The 23,514-nt window shown below is 34.9% G+C and overlaps 1 protein-coding gene across 1 annotated transcript; it reads left to right on the top strand.

Annotated features, from left to right (window-relative positions):
* The first annotated feature begins 2,680 nt into the window (after positions 1 to 2,680).
* LOC120193970 lies at positions 2,681 to 4,469 on the top strand. The gene is made up of 4 exons (XM_039196379.1): positions 2,681 to 2,768; positions 3,720 to 3,937; positions 4,062 to 4,210; positions 4,312 to 4,469. The coding sequence occupies exons 1-4, from the start codon at positions 2,723 to 2,725 to the stop codon at positions 4,394 to 4,396; spliced, it is 498 nt and encodes a 165-aa protein (XP_039052310.1). The 5' UTR covers positions 2,681 to 2,722; the 3' UTR covers positions 4,397 to 4,469.
* Positions 4,470 to 23,514: the final 19,045 nt, after the last annotated feature.

Here is a 23,514-nt window from a genome sequence, read left to right as displayed (position 1 = left end):
CCCTGAATACTGATCTACATGTTTGTTTCATTTTAGTTTCTTTAACAGTTCAAGTTTTTTTTTAAATAATTGAATTAAATTTAAATGGAATTAGAGAGATATTAGATATGGATGAGTGTATAATAATTTTTTGATATCTTTAAAAGTCTTCGATGCCAAACGGACTGTGCGGAAGCTCTTACACTTGTGACTTCTCCAACGGCCGCTTCCAGCTCCATGTCACTTGTCTGATCTATCGCGAATCTTATTTCAAAACAATTGAAGATTGAATTCATTCTCATACGTCGTGAAATCAATGCTGCAGAAGACTTCCTTGCAAAATCTACCGCCGTTACAAATGATCAACCATGCATATACATAGAACCTCCCCAGGAGATAATATCTCATCTTGTTTGTGACCTTCATGGTCCTGCTTTTATTCGCACTTAGTATTTCATTGTAATAGTATTCTTTTAATTCAATTTTTTTTGATATCTTTAAAAGTTGATAATATGGCCTAAAATCTATGATCTTTTGATAATTCTAATATGAGTTGTTGCCATAAAAAATACATTTCAAAAGGAAAAAAATGTAACAATAAATAATATTCAGAAACCGACCAATAATTCTGTTGGTCATATTTAGGAGCGGTAGCACAGACAAGCTGAAGCTTCTTTAAATTCTGGTGTTTATTGTTGCTCGCCTCTTCATCAATATCAATAATACCAATCGTTGTATATTATTATTGTCATTTAACAGTCCATCCAGTCAGGGCCGGAGCTAGATTTAGATATAAACATGGGTTAAAATATTAAAATTTTAAAAAAAATACAATGACTTACTAAGTATTTAAACTTACAATTCAAAAATAATGTTTAATTTATCTAATAATTAAATTTATAATGACCTAAATTGTTATTAAACCAAAAAATTGAGAACATTGAATTACCATTTTTTCTTTTTGTATAACCATCGGTTTCTAATCTATTGGTCAACTAATTCGGATCAAGTACTACATAGGAGAGGACGACCATTGACCTTAAGGGATTTAGTGCCTCATCCCGCTAGACCAACCGATTGTTGGTATTGGATTATCATTCTTTAGCTCGCCCCTACTTGATTAAATATCTAATAAATTATTATATTTCTTAATTTAAATACTTAATTTTACATTAACCAAAATACTATAGATCAAAATTTATCGAACATAAAATAATTTTACAGGGGCCGGGGCTAGGGGTATAAACGAGTCGAGTCGAGCTCGAGTATTGTTGAGCTCGACTCGACTCGAAAACTATGAAATGTAGCTCGACTCGAAAACTCGCGAGTTTAAAATTTTTAAGCTCGACTCGAACTAGAAATCCTGAACTGAAGCTCGTGAGCAGCTCGAAAAGGCTCGAATTGAAAAAAAAAAAACTTAAACTTAACAAGATTGAATACTCGAACTCGAACCTGAACCTTAAATACGTGAAAACCTTATTGTATTTTTAAAAAAATTCAACACATAAATGTTAATATTATTAATAATTTATTTTTTTTAAAATAAAATCTTAATATATTATATTTTCGAGCTTCTCACGAGCTTTTCGAGTTGAGTATCAAGTAGCTCGTTTCGGCTCGTTAAGAATTCGAGTCGAGTCAATTCGATCCGAATATTTATCGAGCCTTGACCGAGTCGATCTCGAGTAACTCGCGATCTATCTCGTCTCATTTACAGCCCTAGCCGGGGCCCTTTGGGCCCTAAGGGGCTCCGCCCCTGCATCCAGAAAAAGAAAAACATATGCATCTTCTGCTGGGATAAATAAGAAAATCAATTAGGTGGCAACTAGAACTGAATCTTCATATAAATTTGGTGGCTGCATTTGATGGGTTGATGTAATGTAGTAGGTCTTTAAGCTCAACTCTCCATTAATGAAAGATAGCAAATCTCAAGCATTACGTAAAAGCTTGATATATCTGGGTTACTTTTGGTCATCTAAAGCTGAAATCTTGCTCTGCTTTAATGAATACACTAAATATATATAGGACACATGTCCAATATATCTGTTAGGCGAAAATCCAAGCTAACCTACACAAAGGCTGTTATTCAAAACCGTGAAGATAACTCACCTATATTGCTTTTTGTTTTCATGACATAAACAATTATTTTCGTGTTCACTCGGTATAATTAATTGGGGGCTGGTTGGCAGTGTTGCTACCAAAATAAGTAACCGGTGGAGTTGCTTATTTAGCAGTAGGTGAGAGAAGGTGCAGTGTTAAATGAACGTAGAGAAGGGGTCTTGATGTCAAAATTTAAAGGATTTAATGTTTAGTGGTGTTGACATTTATTAATTTAGATGCATTTACTTTGTGGGAGTAATTTCTCAACCAGTCCGGTAATTTTCCGGGGGTGCAAATTGGAGACTAGTTTCACGTTTTGTCTATGTATCTTGATGCTTCTTGCCCATGTATATTGAATGGATGTCTAAAGTTTGTGCCCCTTCAATTAAATGCATGCTGAATCGCTGATGCACGTTAAGATTTGAAGTTTTAACATTAAAGCTATATTCAGTGACAACTTAGGATTGTAATTGTTAGGTAGGTCGATCTGGATGGTACTTTACGAAATTATATTGTTCATCGAGGGTGAACATGAAATTTTATACGACAGCGTAGATAAGGGACTTGAGACTCAAAAAAAGAAAAAAAAGAAACAGTTGTTTTGTTCTCTTAGGCCTTAGCTGAAGCAGAAGGCCCTTTTCAAATGGAGCTCTCATTTCACTCTTTAACGTTCGCATCCTACTGCAAGAGTAAGTCTCAACAAACTATGGAGTCTCATTTATCTATATGCTTAAGAATGAGTGATGGGCCTTTTTCTTCTTCTTTATTTCTCTTCATTATGAACTTAACCACTCAAGCTTTATGGAACTAACTGACAGTAGTTAGTTGTCGTAGTTGCACTTAAATTTTGAAGCAACGAGAACCCCTCTAATGAAAAATTGACAAGTACCCATTAAAGAGTTCCACAGGGTTGTTGCTTTATCTGAATATATGAATTTCTATGGGTCAACTGCGGGTAGGTTTCTGGTGTTGTTTCAAAAAACTCCATTGATCGTTCATTGTCTTCTTTATGAGGAAAGGTTTGTGATTTAATGGTGCAATTACTTGAGCTACTGATGGTTGCTTGAAGTTGGTTTTTAGTTGTGGCTGGTGAAAGGAACACAAATAGGGTTTGGGTAGGTTGGGGGTGGAGACATTAGGGTTAGTGTTAATTGGAGATTATTGTTTCAAGGTGAATTCTTTTATTGACGGGTGGAGTGAGTTCTTTGGATTGAATCTTCTGTTTTACGCTTTATATGTAGAGCTTAGATGCTTTTGAGTAAGATGGAAACAAGATTCATTTCCGCTGCGAATTGGGCTCTGGTTTCCCGTCTGTTCTGTTCTTTAAACTGGATTTTGGATTTGATTAGATAGCTCTCATGATATTTAGCAAGCAGTTTTATTGTTGAAGACAATCTCTATGCAGTCTGCATTATTTTCATTTCATGTTATCCCACAGAAGGCAGTTTACCCATGTTGTTGGAGAGTTATGTGGTTGATGATTTTGATGGATGAATTGTGGCAAATTGTCAATTTGCTTGAGTTAATTTGATTGATAAACTATGGATGATATAAAGTAAAAGAGTTCTGGTTACGTAAGCTTTATCCCTGAACAATTTATGTAGATAAGTGCAGTATTTCCTTCTTCTGATTCTGTGCAGCATTTGGAGATTCAAGGTCAAAAGTCCAGAGTGCACTAGATTATAGAGCCTGTTCCTTGATTAATGCGAAACCAAAAGAACACAGACGAAAATTAAAATTATCCACACGATCTCCGGCGTTGCCAGAAACGGCTGCTTCAGTAGCCATTGCTGCAGCAGTTGTGGGCGGTGCAGCAACATTTCTTGCTAGGAGAACCAAAGCCTCTGATGCAACTGAGGTTAGTACTTCATGTTTCCTCAAATTTTAGAAACTTTGGTTTCTAAAACATCGAAACAAGTAAAATTTTCCTCAAAATTTTCCTTTTGCTTCTTCACCTTTGTTTTTTACCTTTTAAATTGAAGGTTCCTTCGAGACCATGTGAAGATTGTGGGGGTTCTGGGATCTGTTCAGAGTGTAAAGGTGAGGGATTTGTGTTGAAGAAAATGTCAGAAGAAAGAGCTGAAAAGGCGAGACTGACTGCAAAGAATATGGCCACTCGATACACAGCTGGGTATATCTATATATTTCCTCATTATTTCTCCCCCTGTATTGTATGTATTCATATTGGTTGAGATGTTATGTTGAGCATTTGAGCTTTAATCTTCATTTCAGGCTTCCCAAGAAATGGAGCTACTGTACAAAATGTTCCTCCACTCGATCATGTACAACCTGCGGAGGCAGTGGAAAGTTAAGCTAGCCTACCAGTTTTGCTCGAACAGCAATTTTGTTTTTGGACCAAAATGTTGCTGCCCCATAGCCATGGAAGATGAGAATCAAATTTCAGCGAAGGTTACCTTTAAGATGATGTAGATAACTCTCTCTTTCAGAGATCACATAAATAAATACCTTATTTCATCCATGTACGTAAGCATGAGTTAGCAATCTTTCCAAATCGAGCGGAGCTAGTAGGAAGTGGTCCTAGATCTCAGGAAAAAGAAAATCAAGATTCCCTTTGATTACGGTAGATAATGCCACCTCTGGGTTGTTCATAGCTAAGTTGAAATGTGACACCTATATTTAATATTTAGGAGTGGAACTGAAAGATATAAAATGATCTTATGAAAAATACTTTAGAATCAATCCATCTTATTAATAAAGATCTTAAAGGTTTATATATACTTCTCTACACAGTAATCAACTTTGTAACCATAAAACAGAAACCATTAACTAACCTTATGACAAACTAAGCTACCCTTTAACATAAACGGATTTACACAATTAAACAACCTTATCATACTCTTACGTACTTCCTATTTTCCTCCCTCTTCTAAACCTTTTATACTATACTTCTTCATATTGTTGATAAAGAAAAACATTATTAACAGTCTGTAGTCTCAACTCTTATGCAAATACAATGCGAAGTTGTTCCCCGAGTCGAACAAAAAACGGAGTAGAAAAATATTTGGTTAGAACATCATCAATTTGATCGACTCTTGGCACATAGTTGATTTGAAATGAACCATCCATGACTTTTTCCCTTACGAAACACAAGTTAAGCTCAACATGGTTGAGTTTAGCATGATGCACCGGGTTGGCCGGATGTGCAATCGCACTGGTGTTATCCCACCAAATAACAGGTGTAGATGTAATATGGATACTAAGCTCTGTTAACAATGACTTAATCCACGCTGCTTCACAAATGGCATCAATTGTTAGTTTTCAGTTATTTAGTTAGTTAGGCTGTTGTTAATATGTTAGTTTGTTAGTTAAGCTAATAACTGCTAGTGGTTGTATATATAGGCTTTAGTTTTATAAACTATGATTATGATGAATAAAAGAGTTGGAGCACATTTTCTGTAAAAATACCTTTTAACATGGTATCATGAGTCAGTCAGCTTCTCGTGACTTTTTTTTTCCAGTCAAAACTGATTTAGGGATTTTTTCTTCCCTTTTCTCATCCTTCGTAGCCATGGAAAATTCAACCATTGATTTCAATCACTCTTTGTTCTTGCATGCCTTCGATGCACTAGGCTTTCTTCTTGTTTCGCATCAGCTTCTCGGTATCGAGAACTATGATGTATGGAGTCGGTCGATGAAGATTGCTCTGCTTGCGAAGAACAAATTAGGCTTTGTCACCGGTGATTGCCGAAGAGAAGATTTTGACGAATCCTTACATCCACAAAGGGAGAGGTGTAATGCTCTCGTCTTATCCTGGATCCTCAATACAGTAAGCAAGGAGCTCTCGGTTGGGATTGTTTTCGCGTCTAGTGCCGCTTCGGTTTGGCAAGATTTGAAGGAAATATTTGCTAAGGTTGATGGTTCCAGATCATTCTTCCTTCACCGTGAAATCACACTCCTAACTCAAGGTGATTCTTTAATAACAGCATATTTCACTCGATTGAAATTACTCTGGGACGAGTATGACGCCTGGCCACGATTTCTCCTTGCGGTTGTGTCATTTCACAATGCACAACTGCACACTACACACAGCAGAAATTATTTCAATTTCTCATGGGTCTTAATGATACGTACACTGCTATACGGAGTCAGATCTTACTTATGCAGCCATTGCCGTCTGTGAATCTTGCATATTCGATGCTGGTTCAGGAGGAATCGCAGAGGATTCACGCTTCTACTATTTCTCCAATTTCTGAGGTCTCGGCTATGTACTCTAACTCTGCTGGGAACACTGACAGAAATAAGTTCTCTGGTGTGTGTGATTACTGTAAGGTCGAGGGCATAAATGTGAGAATTGCTACCGACTAATTAGATTCCCTGCTGATTTCAAGTTCTCCAAGAAGAAAGGCAGTCAGGTGGCTTTAGCTTCTACTCGATCTGTTCTCGGTTCTCAATCAGTCGAGTCCTGAGTCACAACTAGATGTTGCCTCCAATGTTCCTATGTTCACACGATCTCAATATGATCAGATACTTCACCTCTTGAACAAGGCACCTTCTGTGGATCCAACAGCAAATACTGCAGGTATTGACTCTGCAAACACTAGTCTTTCTTTCAATTGGATATTAGATTTAGGTGCTACTGACCATATGTTATCAAATTTTTAAAGACTAATATCTCTTGTTCCATGCACATCAGACTCTAGATTTGTACACTTACCTAATGGCCAAACAGCTCCCATAACACATACATGTTCTTTTTGCCTTAACCAGAATAATTCACTTACAAATGTCTTGTTTGTTCCAAAATTTGCACATAACCTCCTATATGTTTCCAAACTAACCAAAGAGCTTAATTGCAGTGTTTCCTTTTACCCTGACTTTTGCATTTTACACGATCTCTCCACTGGAAAGATGAAGGGGATTGGTAGAGAGTCTCGCGGGCTGTATTTTTTTTATTCTTCAACTTTTGGTTATGGTATTTTTTTTTCTGTTCCTCATTGTAATTCTTTTTCTTGTACTCATGCATTTGGTTTTTCAAATTCTATGAGCCTTTCAACTATCAATAATACAAAGCTTTGGCATGCTCGTTTAGGGCATTCATCTTTCTCTAGTTTACATAAAATTCCATATTTACAGTCTTATAAGTTTCATGTTAACAGTGTCCATAAATGCTCTATTTGTCTTCTTGCTAAACAGTGTAGGTTACCCTTTCCTCAAAGTATTTATAGAGCATCTAAACCTTTTGATTTAATACATATTAACCTATGGGGACCCTATAGGATTTCCACTCATATTGGTTATAGATCTTTTCTCACCATTGTTGATGACCACACAAGGATGTCTTGGTTTTTCTTGTTGAAGCTTAAGAGTGATGCAATCCTCTCTTTAAAACAATTTTTTGCCTATGTAAAAAATCATTTTTCAGTCACAATTAAGTTCATTAAAAGTAACAACGGTTCTGAGTTCTTTGCTAATGAATGTTCTTCCTTTTTTCTTCCTTGGGTATTGTTCATCAAAGTTCATGTGTTCATACTCCTAAACAAAATGGTATTGCTAAAAGAAAACACAAACATTTGTTAGAGGTAGCTAGAGCCCTCAAATTTCATTCCCAAGTCCCTATTAAGTTTTGGGGAGAGTGTGTCAACACAACCTGTTATATCATTAACATGTTGCCTTCTTCTTCTTTAGATATCAAAAGCCCTTTTAAACTCTTTCATGGTAAACTTCCTAATCTGTCTCATATGAGAATTTTTGGCTCTTTATATTATGCCACTCAACCAAACTACAAGGATAAGTTTTCCCCAAAAGTAATACATTCCATCTTCATAGGTTATTCTGCCACTAAAAAAGGTTGCCTCCTATTTAATCTTGAAAAACAAACATTCTTTGTCAATAGAGATGTAAAGTTCCACGAGGACATTTTCCCCTTTAAATTTCCAATTTCTTCTTCTTCCTTATTTTTTCATGTTCAAGGAATTTCTGATTCAGATTTTCTGGTCATGCCCTTTCACACAACCCAGCCCAATTCTCCTATACCTTCTGGGTTTTCAGACCAATTTGCATCACCTCAAGCTTCAACAAATGATTCTTTTTTACCTCAAACTTCACCTCAACCTATTGTTTCTGATGATTCTTCATCAAGTAGCATTTTTATCCCTCCTAGACAGTCTACTAGGGTCAAAAAACAACCTGCTTGGTTACATGATTATGTACAGTTCTACCAATCTTCCTCTCTTCTAGGTACTTATCTAATTTCTAATTTTCTTTCTTATTCTTATCTTCCTGTTAAAACTCAACTTTACCTTTCTTCTATCTCTTATTGAGTTGAACCTAAGACTTATAATGAAGCCATTCAAAATCCTGTATGGATTAAAGCCATGAATGAGGAGATTTTAGCTTTAGAATCCAATAATACTTGGTCATTGGTTCCCCTGCCTTCTAATAAGACTCCCAATGGAAGTAAGTGGGTGTATCACATCAAATATAATTCGAATGGATAAGTGGATAGGTTTAAAGTTCGTCTTGTTGCTAAAGGATACACTCAAAGAGAAGGGGTTGATTATGTTGAGATTTTCTCTCCTGTGGCAAAGCTGATCACTGTCAGAACAGTCCTGGCTCTTGCCTCTATTCATCAATGGCCTCTTTTTCAGAGGTATGTATACAATACAGTCAGGGGGAGACCAGGGTGTAAAGACTGCAAAAATCCTTGTATGGACTAAAGCAGGCTTCAAGACAGTTGAACATGAAGCTGACAAAGGCTCTTCTAATGGCAGGTTATTCTCGAAGCAAGTTTGATTACTCATTGTTCACTAAGTCACAAGGAAGCAAAATAGTCATAATGCTCATATATGTGGATGATCTTTTGATAACTGGAAATGACAGTGGATTTACTGAAGAACTCAAAGGAATTCTAAATAAAAACTTCAGATGAAAGATCTTGGTGAACTAAGGTATTTTCTTGGCTTAGAAATATTAAGATCAGAATAGGGAATAGTTATAATCCAGAGGAAATGTGCATTGGAGTTAATTGAAGAAACTGGACTAGGGTGTGCAATGCATGTTGCAACTCCCTTAGAACAAAATAAAAGGTTGGCTTCAGAAGATGAGTTGTTAAAAGACAAGACAAGCTATCAAAGGTTGACTGGGAAATTAATTTACCTCACTAACACAAGATCTGATATTGCTTATTCAGTACAACTATTGAGTCAATTCATGCAGCAACCAAGGAAATTACACTTGGAGACAACTTTGAGGGTGGTCAGTTATATCAAAAGCATTCCAGGTCAAGGAGTATTGCTGAGTGTAGAAAGTCAGTACCAACTTCAGGCTTGTTGTGACTCAGATTGGGCAACTTGCCCGATAACTAGGAGGCCAGTAACAAGTTTCTGTGAGAAACTAGGAGACTCTTTGTTGTCTTGGAAGTCCAAGAAACAAAACACAATTGCAATGTCATCTGCTGAGGCAGAATATCGTAGTATGGCAATGACTGTTGCAGAAATAGTGTGGTTAACAGGTCTGCTGAGTGAACTTGGGTTTAAAAACATAGGACCAGCAAAATTGATGTGTGATAACAAGACAACTCTTCAAATAGCAGCAAATTCAGTTTTCCATGAAAGAATAAAGCACATTGAAATTGATTGCCATTTTGTTCGAGAAAAAATTCAGGAAGGAATAATTGAAACAGAGTATGTGAAGACAACAGATTAGCAGACAAACATTCTAATAAAAGCTTTGGGAGTTCAGCATCATGAATACTTGATTTCCAAGTTGGGGTTAATTAACATCTTTAACCACCAACTTGAGTGGGAGTGTTAGTTTTTAGTTATTTAGTTAGTTAGGTTGTTGTTAATTTGTTAGTTTGTTAGTTAGGCTAATAACTGCTAGTGGTTGTATATATAGGCTTTAGTTTTGTAAACTATGATTATGATGAATAAAAGAATTGTAGCACTTTTCTATAAAAATACCTTTTAACATTGATCAAACTACGACTCTCAACTTCAGTGGAAGAACAGGACACCACTCCTTGGTTCTTCGAACTCCATGCAGCAAGGTTTCCACCTAAGAACATGCAATTACTTGTTGCCAACCTCTTATCTTCAGAATTTATAACCCAATCAGAGTCAGAAGTCAGAATACCCAACTAGAGTTGTGAGAGCTGGATTTGTGCTAAAAAACAAGTCGTGATCCATGGTTCCTTTAAGATACCTAACAATTCTCTTCAATGCTTATTGCGCTGTGATTGTAACACCCCAATTTAGGGGCTAAAATTAAGAAATTATAAAGTGGTGGATTTAATTGGTATTTTGAAAGAAACATTGTGTTAAATTGTAAAATTTTAAAGTTGGCATACCGTTTTATGAAGTGCAGGAAGTTAAGTGGCTAAACTCTTGGTTTAACTATTTTTATTTATGAGATGATATAAACCCCTATTCCCGTATGTTTTTGGAAAATTTTTCCAGTTTTCCCTCTCCAACAACCCTCCTTTCAACTCCGATCTACTCGCCGTCCGACCTCCGATCGACGAACCGAAACCACCATTGTGTTCTTTGTCGACCAAGGAACAAAACACCTCAAACCTTTCGTCGTAAATCATCATCGTTCGTCGTTAATTTCAGTCGGAAGTATCGTCGGTAATAACTCGATTTTAGTTGGTTTTTCGTCGATTCACGGCGATCTGGTCATCTGTTTACGACACCTCCCGCACCATCGTGTTCCTTGTGCCGTTCCGAGTCTGCCGGTGTTCTTCTTGTCTCCGTCGACGACGGCGCGTGAGGAGGTGAAGCAGTCCAAGTTTTCGACGTTTCGGAATCGAGCTCTCCGCCGTTCAAAATTGTGAACCGAGCTTGGTAAGTGTCTCAAAATGTCTTAAAATAATTTTTAGGAATTTTTCCGGGAATTTTCTGACACCGTAGCACTGTTCACGCGCCACCCCCCGAGAGTGGCCATCGTCTGGGTGATAATTTAGTAATTAATTTATGTTTGGGTGCTATTTGTGTAAAATTCAGGTGTTATATTGGTAAATATTTTCAGAATGTGGCTAATTTGGTAATTAATTTCTGTTAGGGTGATTTTTGTGTAAAATGGTCGATTGTTGACCGTTGATCGACGTTGACCACAGTTGACCAGAACTTTGATTGGCTATGACCGGGCATTAAACGACCTTTGACTTTGACCGAGTATACCTATCCTGACATTTTTCGACGTTCCAAATCCGATTCCGCAGTCCGTTTTTCCAAATTCAAACCCGGTAAGCTGTTTTTCACTGATTTATCACCCGATTCGATCCGTTTATCGTAATTAAGCTCCATTTTTATATAATTTATATTGATATATATCTGAGGAATTATTGGAAGTTGAATTGAAGATCAAAGGCGTTCGAATGGAATTTTTATGGTCGATCAGTATTTCACGGAAATCGAAGTAATACTTTACTACCTCTTTATGCTTTATGGAACATGTTGATATTGGTAAATGCATGAATAAGATAATGTTGGTCACTTTTATGGAGTTGAATAATTATACACTCAATATGAATGTGGTAGAAATTCGATAACTGAATTTGGATCGAATGATTAATATAAGAGATTGAGGGAATGTTATAATTAAATTACAAGTTGTGTGATTTGTGATAAAGAAATCAGCCATGAATTTGTAACTTATATTTTAAAGGTTAAATGTTAAAGGTACTTGGGTGAGAAATTATGAGAATACTCCGGTAGGGTAAAATTATAAAAGTACCCTTATGTTTGTGGATGACAAGAATTGTCCCTGGAAGTTGGTTAATAACTCTGAAAAGACATATTGATCTGATATAATTACAGATGTGCATAAGAAATGCTAGTTTTGCTTAGAAAATTTGGATAATTGGTTTTTAACCCTAAAAGGGTTTGTATAAGATACTATAAGTCTGTTAAGGAATCATTTCGAGATCAAAGAATGTTCAGAAATTACGAAAATGCCCTTAAGAGGTAAAAATAGTCCAAGTTGACTCTGAATGAGGAAGTAACATGAGAATTTGTTTTTAAACCGATAAATTACTGATTTGATTGTTGAGATCCTATTTTTGTATGGAAAATTATGATAATCCGTTAGTAACATCTAAAAAGGTATTTAACTTGGAAATCTTCGACTTGAGTAAGTACGTGAAGAATAATAATTTATCGATGGTGATATTTTGTCAGAATAGTTCAAAGGGACTGACATAAATGATAAGTTTGAATTAAATAATAAGACCGAACGGAAGGAAATAATTGAAATATTCTAGATTTGTAAAATGACCAAAATACCCCTGGAATGGAAATGAGTCAAGAATGTCACCAAGCTCAGGAATGAATGGATATACTCAAGCTTTTAAATGTATAAAAAAACGTTGTGCACCAAAATAACCAAAATACCCTATTGGCCTAGAATAAGTAAATGTCTTGGATTAATTAAGGAATCCAAATAAACATGGATGTTGTAATGCTCTTAAAAGTTATGGAACGCAGCTTAAGTGATCAACCAACGTTAGTGCTATATCATTACCTAAATGATATAAGTACCACTTGAATGTTTGTTCATCTTCTCAAATTTGGATCGATGATAATTTTGGAAGTACTTGGCTCAGCTCAACTCTAGAGCGCATACAGTACTAATAAGTGGGTATTCATGAGTCAAATCAACCACGAATACCAGAATGACTTTATTAAATGAATAAATTGAATTGAAATGAAGTACAACGTGTATTTGAAATTCAGAAACGTCTGAATTATTCTGGAAAACTTTAAAGTAATCGGGATAGACTTGCTTACTAAACGAACTAAGTAACATCAATATCTGAGGATTAAATAGGTGATTGGATGAGTTTGGAAACACTGTTGAACTTACATGATGAATTATCCTTATGGGTTATGAGCCATGGATCAAATACGTCCGTATTTCCTGAAATTGTTGACACGTGGAAATAAAATAAAGACCGTTGGAAGATTTATTCAGTGATGATTATGAAGATGATCTATGGATCTGCATTATGGTATTAAATAGTGAATACACTGGAAGGATAATGAATTGACTTGTTGACATGCATCAGTTTGGTAGTTGTGTAACTCGAGTTGTTTGATAATATGATCGATAGTCATAGATTGTAAATGACTAGAATCTTCGATTCTATATTTTCATCTAAAATCACTTCGGTCATGTTGGAAAACGCAAGTAACGCAGAAGGAAACGATTCTGAATACCTCATTTGGTTCAATTGGGCTGAAATCCTATGAATTCAAAGTATATTCCTGAATACCCCTGATTGTTTGGGTAATGGAATCACTCGCAGTAAATCTGAATTTAGAATTATTCTGTATAAAGGTTCCTGAACATTTTCCTGATGCATATAGAAACTTAGTGAAATTCTAAAAGTATCAATCTGAAATGTCTGATAAGATCAGTTAGAAATTGATTCTCTTCAATAAGATCTTATTATTGGAATCCGATCAAATTGCACGAGCTTCATGTTATCCTTACCGATAATTACAAAATGCCTTTGAAAAATACTTGGATCCTCTAGTGTGTTCCCTATGTACTATATAATTATTTTATCTGTTTTGAAATGAGGTTCACTAAAATCTATGGTTACTGTTTTATGATTCACCGACTTACAGTGATGGTTTATGGACTATGACTGATATATGATTATTAGTTTTCACTGATATATGATAACGATGATTATGGACCTAATGTGACTCTTGGGTAGGCTCACGGGCCACAAGATGCTTCATTAGGTTGGCTCCATTTTGCCGTGTGCTTAGGGTAAGCCCTATGGACTTACGGGCCTAAGGATACAGGCCCAAAGCCTATCCTTAGGTGGCTTCTTTTTTGCTGTGTGCTTAAGGTAAACCCTACGAATGTAGTTCTGAGGAACTGCAGATGGTGTACATGAAAAGGATTTAAACTACGAGTTTCAAAAGTGAAACTTCATTATGATTTTATGATGATTTACTGAACTATTACTCGTTTATTATACCTACTATGATTTTATCGTACTGTTGGAACACACTAGACATCCTATTCGATCTCATGAAAACGTGATACTATGAATGCTTCCTATGAACTGTGATCTTCATGGTTTCTACTCGATGAACTACTAATGGAATCCCAGATTATCTTGCAAACTGGTATACGTTTGATTCAATAAGGAAATTATGGCTTCACATTTATCTGCATGTCCTTTAGCATCACTTGGTAGTTCTGTATTACTGAGCTTTCCGAAGCTCACTCTATTACTCAACATTGCAGGTTAAAAGAATTGTACCAGTACAACTATCGACAACAGTAAAGGAGTTCTTCCGGCATTGTTTTCAGAGTATGATACATGTGATTAGGGGGTATGTAATTGTATTTTGTTTTATATACAAGTCTGAAAATCTGTTTTATTTCTGAATACTAATAAATGATTTTATACGTTACATGTTTTAAGAAAAGTTTTAAATTTTCCGCTATTTTTACAGTGGGTCGCTCCGATGGCCCTAATGTGACACTCCATATTGGATCGGGTTACCTGCATCAGTCTGAGGGGGTTACAGTGATTGCATAAACAGACTCACTCTATTAACAACAAATTGAATATCTAGTGTAGTAGTACAACCATGTTGAAAAGTGTCCACAACTTACCTATATTACAAAGTTGTATCCAGACAAGGATCTCTATCCTCAACAGAGAGAAGAGACGTAATAACCATAAGTGTAGGCGTCAGTGTCATTTCCAACATCTTCGTTTTTCCCCTAAAAGCTACATAACATGCTTTTTTTTACTAAGAATTATATCATGTTCCACACGTTGCGTAGTCATCCTAATTCCAATAAGAAAAGTTTAACTTTATAAGTCCTTGAAGGAAAACCGAATTAATCTTTTAGATAATTGAATCAATTTCCTCACAATTATCACTAGTGACTACGATATCATCGACATACACCATTATATATGTTGGAAATATGGACTGTAAAATGACACTGTTAGCACTGACAAGAAAAATAAATAATAATTTAAAAGAAAGAAATTGATAAATCGTGTCGTGGTAAAACCACTTCCTTAGAAACGAATTCGCCCCGATGTATGTAATCGCTGCAAGAGGTGGACCGTTCCCCTGAGGTTAAAACGACTCTCCAAGAATTCGTACACCCGAAAACTGGAGTGAACTTGGTGGTATTGCTCTTCTCTCAATTCAAACAACACTCAAAAGAGATGTCTCAAAATAAATGAAATTACCTACTATTTATAGGCTAAATAATGATGGAAAAATTGCCATTTCTAATACTAGTGAATTGAGCATTATTAACATTCAATACTAGTGGATTAAGCATTATTAACATCCAATACTAGTGTATTGAGCATTATCAACATTCAATACTAGTTGAATCAACATTATTAACATGTAATATTAGTTGTTTGTGTAACACCCTCAACCCGTATCCGACCCGGATTCAAGTCCTAGGTGTCACAATGACTTTTCAAAACATTTTCCTTTGCAGGTGGATAAAAATTCAACTCACTATTCAATAAAATTAATATTTTCATTAATTGACATAACTGGGTTTACAAAACATGTCAGAGCTTATACTATTCAAATATTTATACTACATGCCAACTACATTCTAATAAACAAAATACATATATTTAATATGTTTCTGATTCGATATTCGTAAGGAAGATGTTGACCTGTCTTGCTCCTCTTAGCTTCTCTTCTCGCTTCTGTAACCTACGTGTGAAACAATCACACGCTAAGTCTATGACTTAGTGAGGCTTATAAAACATATAATATAAACTAAACTTCTAACAATGCATATGAATAATTAATGCTATTATAACATACATATTTATGTACACTTCATAAAATGAATACATACATACACAAACCTTATAATATCACATATGATTTTTACTATTTCATATTCTTATAATCATTTACTTTACACTACTTAGCTTATATCACATTCTACTATATTCATTTAAATCGGTTACTTACCTTATTCTTAATCCTGTACTTTTGATCGCAATCATACATATCTTATCTCTCCTTTCTATATGTTTCTATTTAACATTTCACCCATAAATTCTTGTTACATATTCTAATATACTAATTTTTTATATTCTCTTAATTCATTCCTCACCAAATCTTCATTTAATAAACATACATTTGCATAACTTATTGTCATTTGATTCATCTGATATTCTCATATGATTTCTTAGATTCTTATACTAAATTTCATATCCCTTATTAATTTAGCAAGGTTAGTTCACAGTTCTATTTTAAACGTATATACCTTCTTACACAACTTATCTAATATCCTTTTATACTTATTATATACCTTTTTCCGCAATTAATATACTATATGCTTTGTCTCAATTCTCATTAATCATATAGTTCACCACTTCATTATCTATGTATATATATGTATATAGCGTTCACTAGATTTCTCATGAAATTACTTCTAACATATCATATAATTATATTATATTCACTTACATTCACATATATCATATCAACATATTTCACATAGAACATATCATATAAAATGAAACTCATGCATTCACATCCAAATGTTCAATCACATATGACAATCATGTTAAGTTTCTGTATATTATTTCTTTATTGGCCCATGTAAATCTTGGAGAACTAAATATATGCGAGTTCATTGAGGTTGTGCACTGATGTTGTCACCACAACTCGAATAAATTCCGATTAGGGGCACTGTATATTTGTCCCGAAGAACCACTATGTCCCGAAGGACCACTGATTTGTCCCGAAGGATCACTATGTCTCGAAGGACCACTCCTTAAGAATCATACACATAATACAATTGACCAAATAAGTGTACCGAATTACCACATATATGTTTCACAGAATTACATAGATGTCCCGAAGGACCACGTAGAACCCTCAACTCTTGGCATGCTAACTATACCTCTAGCTCTCATGTCACGTAACATGGGCATCATTATTATGTTTACCCTATATTCACAGAGCCATATCACATAAACATAGGTTCTTATCATATCACTCATATCATATGGCTTATCTCTTGAAATCTTGCAATCATATCTTATACTCTCATAAATCATATCTACATGGCTTATCTTATATACATATGTTCACATACTTTAGCTTACTTCACCTTCCATATATCCATACAATTCATTATCACATGATTTATATCTTAATCACATAACAATAACATACATTCACACAGATCATACCACATATACAATAATATATCACAATTATGCCCATATCAATAACATGCTTATATGTATGCTATTATAGGAAATAAACTTGTCGCAAGTCTTATTTCCATTCATCATATTATACCAACTAATACGCACTCACCTTAGCCTTGCTTGCTTTGACTCGATCCTAATCTTTCGATTGTTCCAGAACAAGATTACGTTCTAAATCTACATAGTAATACATTGATACATATCAGCATACGAATTGATATATTCTAAACTATTATTCCTTAGGTTAAAAAGAAAGCTATTTTCATCTTTTAATGAAGTTATGCATCGATGCACTACATCATGCATCGATGCATCCCTTAACTGGTGCATCGATGCACTACCTATGCATCGGTACATAAATCACATTCGATGTTTGTATTTTATGGGGGTGCATCGATGCACTCCTTATGCATCGATGCACTCCTTATGCATCGATGCACTAATTGCATTCGATGTTCATTTATTTGAGAGTTCATCGATACATATTGAAGATACATCGATGCACACAACCCAGAAATTCCATTTTATGCACAAAATTCACTCTCTTTTCATCTCAACTCTTCATCTTTCATCTCCTTTAATATTCCTAACTTTCATACACACACATAAACTCATTTCTACTCAATAATCACTTCTTTAAACTCAACATCCTATCCTTTATATGGCATTCAAGAATTACACTCAATTTCCAACATGTTCTAAATCTAATTCTAACACTTCGTATTCCTTAATTTAACCATCGACAAGTCAAATTCATCTTCAAACTCTATTAACTCCTTCTATTTCAAATATTCACTTAAAAACTCATTTTTCTTAATTTCTTATAACTTGTTAATCTTTGAGTTTTAAGCCACCTAAAGCTTTCCTTAATCTTTCTTAACATCCCAAGAATCAAAACAAGCTTTAAAACGAAAGAATTAACCAACTGAAGACCCACTTACCTTATACAAGATTTCACGGTGGAGAGGAGAAAGAAGAAGACTGAAGAAGGCTCTGGAGAAATTATCTCCTTTCCCACGTGCTTATTACCCTTTATAAAGGGAAAATAAAAATCTTCCCTGAAAAATGACCATAATACCCTTATTACTTTCAAACTTTGTTATTAAATCCAACATCAACACTTTTCATTTAAGTCCCCACTTCCAGTCTTTTCTGAAATTAGTCACTAAATTTACCAAAATCCCATTTTGGTCATTGACCCGACTTTTGGGATGTTACAGATTGAGCATTATTAACATTCAATGCTAGTTGATTGAGCATTATTAACATTCAATGCTAGTTGATTGAGCATTATTAACATTCAATACTAGTTGAATGAGCATTATCCAATACTAGTGGATTAGTTGATTGAGCATTATCAACAATATATATCTTACACCCATCAATCTCACGGTAATAGAGATAATTATCAGCCAAAGAAGTAGTAAACCTAAGATGTCCAACAAGATATTCTCCGAATTTCTCGAACCATGCACGAGGGGATTGTTTCAAGATATATAAAGATTTCTTTAACCGACAAACCAATTGATTTCCATTTGCATCCACTTGTTCGAACCTTGAAGGTTGTTCCATGTAAACCTCATCGGAATAGACATGTTTCCAATAATATCATCGATTTAGATATTTCCTCGTACACAAACTTCTCCATTTATATTAGAGTGGTTCTTGTTTTGTTTTCTTTACTAGACTGGATTATGGTTGGATCTTGAATCCCTAAAACTCAATTATGATCTCAACCCATCTTCTCGTAAAGATCAACTTTGGTGGGTTTTAGTTACAAACATGCAGATTCCTTAGGTCTATTCCTTTGAGATTTAATAACTTAGAAAATACACTTTGCAATGAATGATAAATCTATGTTCTTGTGATTTATGGCAGACCATAAATATAGGAACTGATTAGTGAATGGGAAACGTATTTCCAAATCTTCTTCCAAGTGGGAAATTAAAACCTCTTCACTAGTCCATTGATTAATTTTTTTTTTAATATTCATCTTTTTTTTAATGATAAAATAATAATCTATATAAATATAGTGCAAACTAATGTACAGAAACATTAGTAGATTAGGGGATATAAATAATAAGCTTTATATAGAGCGGGATATAAAATAATAATCTATATCAGTAGATGGTTGAAAATTGGAACTGCTGTTCGGTACTTCAAATGTGAAAGACAGACGGTGGTCGGTGTTAGATATGGCTCATATAATACACGAGGACAAATATTGGAGCGGAGTGAGAGAAGTGAACAGACTTATAGTACATAGTATTTTGATAATTAGATATAGAGGTTGTTCTTATATTCTATAATTGCAACTTAATTTTAGATTATTCTTAATATTAAAAAAACAGTCGTTAATCACTTTCGAAACGTAGACAAATGATCATACCTCGTTAAATCTTATATTCTTTATTTTATTTACTGTTTATTTATTTCCGGAGTTAATCAGGCGAGTGGGAACATGTCAGATAATTAGAATTGCCACTACCATCGTTTTGTGATTGATATAGCCTTTTGCAGTAACCATCCATCATCTCCTGTTGGTGGACCATCCACCAGAGACGCATCCTTGCAACTTGGACCCTCAAACATGTTCTCTCTCATCAATTTGAAGACTACCCAGTCCCACCTATTCCTCATCCCGTTCAATAATACATGTAACCCAAAAATTTTCATCATAGATGTGTCTAAATTTGTTTCTTAAGTCATGAAAAGGATAATTCAAGCGTCTAAAAAGTTATGATACCTGTGTGCCTCCATCGCTTTCCAAGCTTTAGGTATTCGTATCGTATATATATTAATAGCATAATCCCATAGTTTCTTTCAGTTTACTTCTTTATTGCATTAATTCTTAATCCCCACTGATTATCAAATATTACAACGATAAACAATATACCCTTGTTAATTGTTATCAGTTTGTAAAAGTTACTAATTGTTATCAAAAGCGTTAAGCGAAGAACAAAGCAGTACTGCGTCTTCAACATGCGTATTGCAAGAAACTTTCCTTTTGCTTGTGGTAGCTTCAATCTTTCAATCAGTTAGAAATGGGGTTCTTCTCTAGTTTTGGCTTATAGGTTTTGTTAAGCTCTTAGAATTTATACACACACACACATCTTAGACATGTTTTTACTGTTTCTCTTGAGTCAGTTTGATAGCAGAAAAATCTTTCAGGGTTTTTTTTTTGGTGGGGTTCCCCCCCCCCCCAAAACAAACTTTCATGGTTTTCTGGATAGATAGTCGTGTAGCAAGTATTATATGTGGAACATTGTAACCAGTAGGTATTGGAACTTGAGCATTTAGCTTTTTCTTCTTCTCCAATCTTTAGCCGGTTAAATTAAGCTCCCTTTACTTCTCCCCCGTGAGTATGTGACTACATCATCCGCTGCCTGTCATTTCTTGTTGTCTTAGGTCATAGGCACCATCTCTCCAATTTATACGGCAGTCTCTTATTCAGTTTTTTTAACATTATATACTTACAAATTTTGTTATTATTATACTATGTTTTTTTAGGTTAATATGGGTCCTTATTTTTAATGAATATGTCTTTAGAGTGACCATGCGCCTGTTCTTATTTTTACACGCTTAGAATCAGATTGATATAGCTTTGCCTTTGATCTTGAGCACTACCTAGAGGTGTCAATAAAAAGGTTTAACCGTGCCCCATTGGTTTGTTGGTCATATCATTAACTCAAAACGTTCAATATTTCATGTTGAGAAGTGTATTAACAGGCTAGCTTGCAGAATATACATTGTGGTAATTAAGGGTAAAGGATGGATCTTTTCGATTTGACTTTTGCGATACTATAGATGAGTAGTTGTGAAAGAATGCTCTTACAAACTCGGTGATCAATAGACAAACCAAATGAACTTCAGTCCTTGGTTCCTTGTGTTGATTAGAACGCTGCTTACAAAACTCGGTGTATAACTCTAAACCTAATAAACATGTAATTTATGAAATTCCGGCTCTTCAATTTTGAGTGGCGTTCATATGAAACTATTCTTACCACGCTGCTTTGAGTAGTAGTCAAGAGAAATGTTTTTTTTATCAGTTCTGTATTGTTTGCCATCGTACGGTCTGTGATCATTTTGTCCAGTACTGTTTTCATTAGCTCAATAAAATCTCATTTTAGCTTAGAAAAAAATGCGTTTGGTAAATATTTCACCCTTTAATCTTAATGAACAATAGAATCACAGATGATCAGGGATTAAGTAATTGGAGTTTCATGCTCATTATCAATCAATGGTGATCCCCCGGTTAAATTTTGTGTGATACTCCAAAAGAAGGATAGACAACGTTGATTGATAATGAGCATGAAATCTAAGGCAAAATACAAGAAAAACTATGAAAAATTTTCTGATTTTTTTTTACTTCTTCTGTAGATTAAAGAATTGCAAAAGTTTCAGCGTGGTACATTACAGGTGATGGCTTCCAACTCGGCATGGAAATGAGGTTGCCACATATAACAACAAAAACACACGGGAAATGCACATATATGTATGTATTCCTTTATCTTTTTCCTGTTAACGTGATATTGGGATGTTGTTGTATATGTTTTCTACTTAAGACTTCATGCATGATGCATGACAAATGGAATTAGACATTGAAAGCACGCTGTCGAAGCTTTACATCTGGTGATCTGCAAAATTTTGTGAAAGAATGATCCAAAGCTTTTGTTGAATAAACTCAAAAAGCCACAATGGTCCCGAAAATGTTGTAAAAATGGTCCATGGTTTCACATGGCTGGCACCAGCAGCTGGGTTTCCCGAATGAGACCTTTCAGGTAACTTGCACTGAAGAAAATTAAAGAAAGAGGGCAGCAATGTCCTTAATCATCAAGTGAAGCTCAAAGGGTGCACTGTGCTTTGGCTAGACTATATCGGCTGATGAATTAATGAACAATAATGTACATGTCTAGTACATGAAAGTAAATGACAAGTCCAATCACACCGTGTTTATTGGAGCACTGGAACACCTTCGCTAGAGAACATCAAAATCTTAACAGATCGATCATACCCTAAATTGAAGCCCAAAAAAGACAATAAACCAGCTGATTAGCACATTCATAAGATTCAGCCGCAGCCGAACAACTGATTCTGAATACGAGAATATAGAGTTCCAAAGATTCGTCCATATCTTATCATGATGTTAAGAATTCTAATTTATTGTTTATAAACCAATAATAAAATGTTCCCTCAAATCCAATTAAAGAATGGGTTAATGACACTAAAAGTCTCTAAATTATTGGTTCATATTCTAAAATGATCTAAAATTTCCAGAACATTCTATTTGTTTTTAGAGTGTATGATATCAATTAAATCATTCCTTCAGCCGATAAAAGGATCAAATTTTAAATCCTTATACACCTGTTACATGATAACATGGATCCAACATAAGAAGGATAATATCATTAAAATCTAAGAATTTTTTTTTCTTATCATATCTTTTTTACTAAACAATTTCAAGTTATCCATGTGATAGATACATTAGAGTGAAGTATGTAAGAGAGATGAAAAATATTTGAGCTGGACAAGTTTACCTATGACATGTTGATGGATAGGTTTTGCCGGAATGGAATGGCTGATGAAGCTTTTGAGTAGCGATTCGAGATGGAGAGGCTGATATATCTTTAGGTAAATCAGATAGGGGAATTGTTGTGTAAAACTTATCAGAATGATAAAGCAAAGATGCTGATAAACATAAGAAGGGGTAAATGTCCTAGGACTGTAAGCTTCACATCTGCAATCAGTTAATATTGATGCTTCATGAGATGCACGGTTTTATTAATGACTTGGTACTTTAAGTAAATCTAAGTGCTCCGATGCAAATGTATACAATGTTAATGCAGAACTCAGTTCTAGATGATGCAGTTCTCTTTCCTAAAGATTTCTGCAGTAAAATATGTCTTCCTATTTCCTCCAAGTCAATGGTCATTTCCACTTGCAAAGAATTTGCTTTCTGCTTTGATTCAGTTTACGTTCTAAACGAATATATAGTGATATATTGCTGATTGTCAATCTTTGTTGCTTGGCATTGCCCGCCAAAGACTTGTGGCCTCATCCGCCCGGAAGCATGAGATTTTTGGTTGTTAGCTATCTAACGTTTTTCTACCTTAGCAAAGATAATGGTGTATTTCTTCCTTCCAGTTTACAGTATACTATCTGAGAGTTCAAGACTCAAGAGATTATGGTATCTTGAATCCACACTTTCTTTGTTCCTTGGCAGAATGAAA

The sequence above is a fragment of the Hibiscus syriacus genome, unplaced genomic scaffold (assembly GCF_006381635.1).
Source record: "Hibiscus syriacus cultivar Baekdansim isolate YM2019G1 unplaced genomic scaffold, ASM638163v2 tig00116997_pilon, whole genome shotgun sequence".
Taxonomy (NCBI): Eukaryota; Viridiplantae; Streptophyta; class Magnoliopsida; order Malvales; family Malvaceae; genus Hibiscus; species Hibiscus syriacus.
Note: the sequence above shows the minus strand (reverse complement) of the source record. Positions and strands in the feature narration are given on the sequence as shown.

Bases quoted from the DNA above. Each gene is read 5' to 3' on its own strand.
- LOC120193970 (XM_039196379.1), top strand. From the start codon at position 2,723: ATGGAGCTCTCATTTCACTCTTTAACGTTCGCATCCTACTGCAAGA. The intron at 2,769-3,719 runs GTAAGTCTCAAC...GATTCTGTGCAG, and splicing joins GTTCGCATCCTACTGCAAGA to CATTTGGAGATTCAAGGTCA. The intron at 4,211-4,311 runs GTATATCTATAT...TCTTCATTTCAG, and splicing joins GCCACTCGATACACAGCTGG to GCTTCCCAAGAAATGGAGCT.